Here is a 6,535-nt window from a genome sequence, read left to right on the forward strand (position 1 = left end):
ATGGGACCACATCACCAATCACCACATTTCCGAAATAGCTATCACTTCTACCATTTTTTTCAAATTATTGTTGCTTTTCCACAATAAATTTGCACTTAATACGGCCTCGAGCTCATAAAAATTGTTGAATATAATTGTTATAAGGCCATAAAAATAACAAAAAAAATATTTTGAATATGAATAAGATCATCATTACATCTATTGAGAAAAGCTATTATTTTAAATTTTATTGACATTTAGGTATGGCATGCAACATGGACATACATATATACAAACAAAAGTATGTATATTTGATCAATTATAACTTGAGATCAGTTCCAATTGGTAAAAAGGTTTTTACATAACTCTTTGATCATTAAGTTTGATTACAGAAAATACAAATTTTTATTGGAAACTTTGCTTATTCTAATCCAAAAACGCTTTACCAACATTCTTATAACAAATACGTGCTAATTTTTGAACGCTTATCTTCACTTTAACTGGAACATGCTGGGATCAGTGCCTGACTTTAGCAAAACTCTTTCGGGAGTCATTGGCGCCGTCAGCGGAATCCATTCCTTTGCCAACCCAGCATCCGAACGTGCAGATTGTAAAGCCTCTTGTAAGGCAAAGCCTACCGCTATTGGCAAGCATATCGCCGGCTCACCCGTCGCTAAAATGTTAAATAAAGTTTTAGTTTTTATTTTAACAATAAAATTTTCATGAGTTACATACCCTTGGAACGCATAAATCCAGCCGGATTTGGACTACCTGGCAACATTTCAATACGGAAATCGATCGGTATATCTTTAGCACCAGGTGGCTTGTAGTTCCATGTACGATTTGTCTTCATCTCTCCCGTATTTCTATCGACAATTATCTCCTCCGAAGTCCAATAGCCGAGGCCCATCATAACGGCACCCTCAATTTGTCCTATATCCACATTTGGATTCAAACTCTCGCCAGCATCCTCCAATATATCTACCCGTGGTAACTGATAGTTGCCCGTGAGTATGTCAACCTCAACCTCAATTAGGCCCAGGGCGCAAATAGTGTAGGGATCCATGTCGTCCGGCTTACAATTATCGTTTGCAATCAGACTAATATGTTGACTATGAGCTGACTGTATGACGTCTAGCCATGTGGGGTTTTTCAGGGATTCGCGCACTGGCCTCAGTCGTTCTTTGATTGTATTGCAACACTTGCGTACGGCCTATAAAAACTTGCATTTTTAGCGAAAATTGTTCAGAATCGCATTTCACGAAATACTGTACTTACAAAACAAATTGTTTCGCTGCCGATTGAGCCGCCAGTTACCATGCTGTTTGCGCCGTTTACAGTATTACTGTTTTCGAATCGCACCATATTCATTGGTATACCCAGCTCAAAAGACGCTAATTGAGCGATCTTGGTATTCATGCCTTGACCCATTTCAACACCACCATGTGAAATAATCACAGTGCCATCGGTGTGATAAATTGCCACAGTGGCCGGAAATTGGCCATAGTAACCGATATGGTACTCCATTATAGCGATGCCGAGACCCTTCTTACGCCAGCGATTATTTTCATTAAAACTTTTTACCGCCTGCTTTCGGGCTCTGTAATCCGTTCTTTCTACAAAGTATGGCAAAACTTGACACATTTTATGACCCGAAATTAGGTTGGCAATGCGAGCGTCTACGGGATCCAGTCCCGTCTCGAAGGAAATATGCTCGAGTATATTCTCAATCATGGCAATTCCTTCCACAGAGCCAGGTGCACGGCACGCTGCATTACTAGGCGAATCGGTGAACACCATATAGCCATCCAACTTGTAGTTATCACTGAATTCATAGCAATTTTTACCCATCAAGACAGTGTGTCCCAGAGGAGATTCATTGGCTGAGCAACCGGCATCTTCGTAGAATGAATTACGCAGTGCCACTATTTTGCCTGTATTTTTAACGTAGAAATCATAATCTGAATGGAAAGCCCAACGTTTTCCAAGAACATTCATCATCGACTCTATAGACTGTACGAAACGCACCGGACGGTTAAGCTTGAAGGCAGCCAATGCGGCAGCACAAGAAGCTGGAACGTTGCGGGTTGCCTTACCACCATATCCGCCACCCAGTCGCCGTACTTTAACTTGAATCTCATTAACTTTTATATTAAGCAATTCAGACAGAACGCCCTGAACCAAGTCCATCCACTGAGCCGCCGCATATACTTCCAGCCCACCTTCGAACGGAATTACCACGGTGGTGTGTGGTTCCATGAAATAATGATACTGCAAGCCCAAATCTAATTTTCCAGACCCATGGATATCGTATTTTTCGTCAATTTGTAATGTCTCGATTAGGGACTTGACGGTATGATCAATTCTATCCGCGCAGGCGCTATCCAAAACATCATGGAGCGTGGGTAAAACTTCGTTGGCTCCGCCGGCATAAGTGAGCTCCACCAGCCCAGCAGCATGATTGGCAATGGCATTAGACTCGGCTACTATAACACCGATTGGTTGATCATAAAATTTAATAGCACCACTTGGAAATAGCTCCTCGTTCTCGGTAAAAAGAAATTGTTCACTGCCACAAATTGTATTTTTTCCAGGTATGTCTTTAGCAGAAAAGAAGGCTACAACTCCGGGCAATTTCAGTGCTTTAGAGGTATCTATATCTGTTACCATAGCGCCGACTTTCTTGGCTGTAACAAAGGCAGCCCACAATTGATTCGGCTGTACGGGAACGTCATTTGAATAGGTGGCTTCCCCAGCAGTCTGCATCACACCTTCGTATTTTACTGTCGGCTGGTGAACGGGAAACTCTGCCTTCACACTTTCGTACACTTGTTTACCCGAAGATGTTGGTCGCTTAAGAATCTCTGCTCCACTGCGCAGCTTCTCTGGAATTACGCTAGACGGTGCATGCCGCAAAAGAAATTTAAAAATAAGGCCACAAGCTAATTTTTGCCTATATTCAGGAGATGCGTCTGGCAAAACTGCATCGGCAACGAAGTGCTGCCCAGCTATCGAAAACAACTTTGCAACAAGTTCAGGATCATGTAATTGTTTACCAGCTAGTATCTTTTCCAGTTCTGTTGCATGAACGAAATCAGGATTTATACCACCAAAACATAGCCGCGCGGATTTGACTTTATGGCTGGGCTTTTCGGTATTTATGAGGAAAGCGGCATTCACGTAGGCGTGCGCGTTTTGTGCCCTAATCATAATCTAGCAAGTCACAAGAAATTTTATTTAATTCAAATTTGAAATTTTTAATTTTCAAACAATACCTTGTAGGAATCAAAGATGTATTGCGCGCGTGAATATGGCGGAAGAATGATTGCTCTTATGACTTTACCGCGCATCGAAGTTTTCAGAAACTCTGCAATTGTCACCGTCTTCTCTTTTTTGGCGCTCTCGAGAAGCGATATTTTAGCATTTAATGCCTCAAAAACAATGAAAACGTCAGAGGGGAAATCTTTGCGGTAGTATTTCATCATTAAATTGCCGGCTAAGGTGCCCATCTAAAAGCAAGCGAATAAAAATAAAAATGGAATAATACAAAATATTTTGAGTGAGGTTCGATAAGTGCTAAAATATATATAAAGCACTTGAAATAGCTTACTAATGTAGATAACGATGCCATAAAATTAAAAACAATATCAAAATCACATTTAACCAACGCGTGACTTAGTACTCACATTGCGCACAGGTACATTTGCAATTAAGTCGAAGTGGTTCCAAAGTTGTTGACAATACTCGAAACCATTGCATTTAGCAGCCTCTTGAAATACTGTCATTGCGTCAGTTAAGCTTAAATTGCCACCTAGAACTATACCACTTGGCGAAATATTGTGTTGACGCAGTTCAGGTACTCCATGGACGGCGATAAATTTTTTAATCGCCTCATCTCGACGAAAAACGCCATGAGCAGTATTGCCGGCAACAAGCATATACTTGGAGCCATTTGATTGGTCGATGGCAGAGAACACGTCAGCTAATGATTTTGGCCAGAACCATTGACCACCATCGTCATATTCGATCGGCGAACGTTTTTTGATGCCATTACAAGCGCCGCTACAAGCAACGCCAGTCTTCGGGCACATTTTATTGCTCAGGTCTTCAATGTCACGACATTCATCGGGTATCTCAATATTGCTATCGACTGCAAAAGATTTCATGGCATCCAGTATGGGGCGGTAGCCAGTGCAACGGCAAATGTTGCCACCAAATGAGTTCTCTACCTCTTCCATGGTAATTTTGTTGCCCTTCGATTTCAGTAAGCCATACATATTCATCACGAAACCAGGCGAACAATAACCACATTGGGTGCCGTTCATCTTGGCCAAGCGCTGCTGAATTGGATGGTAACCATCGCGTTTGTTGCCAATGCCTTCAGTAGTGGTTATCTCCCAGTCGGCGCAAGCATTCAGCAATGTCAAGCACTTTAAATAGAGGGAATGCATTTTTTACTGGGTTTAACATACTTGAATTTTTTTTGCTTTTTTTTCAAAACTAAGTATAAGATTGTACACAACAACACTTCACAAGCCAACAAAAAAAGTTCGCCGTACACCGCTGAGTCTACAGTATTTTTGCAAGGCAATTTCGAAAAAAAAATATTATTTTGTGTGGATTTTTTACATTTTACGATGGCACCCACATTCAGCAAAACATTTCTTGTTAAATAGTTCTACTGAAGTAATGGAAATACTTCCATAGCAAAAGTTACTGATATTTGATAAGCTGTTATTTACTGGCATTAGGATGGTACGTTAGAGTGATATGTATTGAGGTCTGGTGTGTAAGTACTTTTAAATAAAAAAAAGAGCTCCTCGAGACAAACAACATCGATCCATCATACTTTAAGATCTGTCTCTAAATTCCAAAGATACGACGACAAATGTAAAAAGGTGACTTTTGCATACGTTTGGCCAAAAACAAAACAATTTTTCGAAATTGCCTTGCAAAATTATTTTACACTCAGCGCAAATTACACTAGGGCAAATTTTTTTTGTTTTCTTTCACTTTCTAATATACATAGTACACACTTGTGTAAACCCTGTTAAATTACAACTTACTGAGTTGACGGCCCACGTACGAATTTCCGCTGTGACTGGGTGTTTACCTGTAACCACGCAAATGCATACACCGCATCCGCCCTCCTGGCACATAAATTTAGTACCCGGCAGGCCCGCATGTTCTCGAATAAAGGTGTTCAAAGTAATATCCGATGGCAGATCGGACAGCTTAACTGCGTAGTAAATTTGTGAGGCAATGCTATTGGACAGACTTACATCAAATATTCTTACCTGTATAGGGTGTACCGTTGATTATAAAATTGGTTGCCATTTTTCACACTCTACTTATGTATTTATTACGCAGATCGTAAATTGACAAAAATTATGGAGGAATTCGTTAGAACTATAGCACAATTTATTTTATGTTAACTAAAAACTGAGACTTGCGACACGTCTGTTCGGCACGACTCTGTTTAGCAAAATTGCATGTATAGTTCTTTTCTCTTTTTATAAACATTTATTCTAACAAGTGTTGTTTATGATAACATTCGCACTTACATATACATTCATACAGGCATTTGCGAGAGCATTTCTGTGAGAGCTACCCAGTAGGAAAAAGGGGGTGCAATTGAGTGAATCAAAGTTTTCGTCTTGAATTCAACGTATTTCTTATTTCTTATGTCTTAACAATTGAATATATGTACATTTAGATATTTACAACATTCGATATCACAAAGAAATATTTTTTTCGGTGAGAGAGTAAATTTATTATGCGTCTCTTAAAATACTTGAGAACCTATTAAGGGTCTTGTTAGCCATTAAAAAGTTAACGACATACATGTAATGAATTGTAGAATTGCATTCCAATGTAATCGCCGGGTTATTATGTAATTGAAGTTTAGACGTGGGAAAATTTTATTGGAACTAAAAGAAAGATATTTAAGTGTTAATTTATCTATATAATTATTACTTAAGGGGCTCCAGGAATATCTAGGGAACAAAAGAAATTCCGTTGGAAAAATCAATCCTTCACTTTGGTATATTACGGAGTAAATGAATTTGTTTGTCACTATTTTACTTTCGATTCAGTTTATAATGCTGCTGCTCTGGTGTTTACCTGGGCATTTTCCCCCGCTAGAATGGTTCTCCAGCTTAACCATGAGTAACTTCGATAATTCGTTACGATGCTCTGGAAAATATTGTATACTAATTCGTATACAGAAATAAGTTGTGAAGGTGATTTATCACGTTTGGGCACTTGAAGGTATAGTTCCCTGTTACACCTGGAGTAATTGTTGTTAAATTCATTCTTTCCTTGTTACTAATATATCGGACCATTTTTCAAAATTATCGTATGTGACTGAAACCCAATTTTTGAAAAGAGCGTTTTCTTCTAAAATGTTCTAAAATGTTTTTCATTTGAATAGGAATTGAGAATTTAATTGATTTTTTTCCAATTCCTTTGAAAGGAATTGAAAATGTAATTGATTTTTTTCGAATTCCACTCCTCTAAGTAATTTAAAAAGTAATCGAAAAATTTATTAAAAAGA

The 6,535-nt window shown here is 38.9% G+C and overlaps 1 protein-coding gene across 1 annotated transcript; it reads right to left on the minus strand.

Annotated features, from left to right (window-relative positions):
- Positions 1 to 359: 359 nt before the first annotated feature.
- On the minus strand, positions 360 to 5,316 carry LOC108376465 (indole-3-acetaldehyde oxidase-like). Its single transcript, XM_017632689.1, has 7 exons — positions 5,277 to 5,316; positions 5,046 to 5,218; positions 3,666 to 4,409; positions 3,255 to 3,488; positions 1,258 to 3,192; positions 715 to 1,192; positions 360 to 652 (listed from the first exon to the last, which is right to left on the minus strand). Exons 1-7 carry the CDS (start codon positions 5,314 to 5,316, stop codon positions 471 to 473), a joined length of 3,786 nt encoding a protein of 1,261 aa, XP_017488178.1. The 3' UTR covers positions 360 to 470.
- Positions 5,317 to 6,535: the final 1,219 nt, after the last annotated feature.

This window comes from Rhagoletis zephyria, unplaced genomic scaffold (assembly GCF_001687245.7).
Source record: "Rhagoletis zephyria isolate East Lansing unplaced genomic scaffold, Rhagoletis_zephyria_1.1 Rzeph_scaffold_10471, whole genome shotgun sequence".
NCBI classification, from domain to species: domain Eukaryota; kingdom Metazoa; phylum Arthropoda; class Insecta; order Diptera; family Tephritidae; genus Rhagoletis; species Rhagoletis zephyria.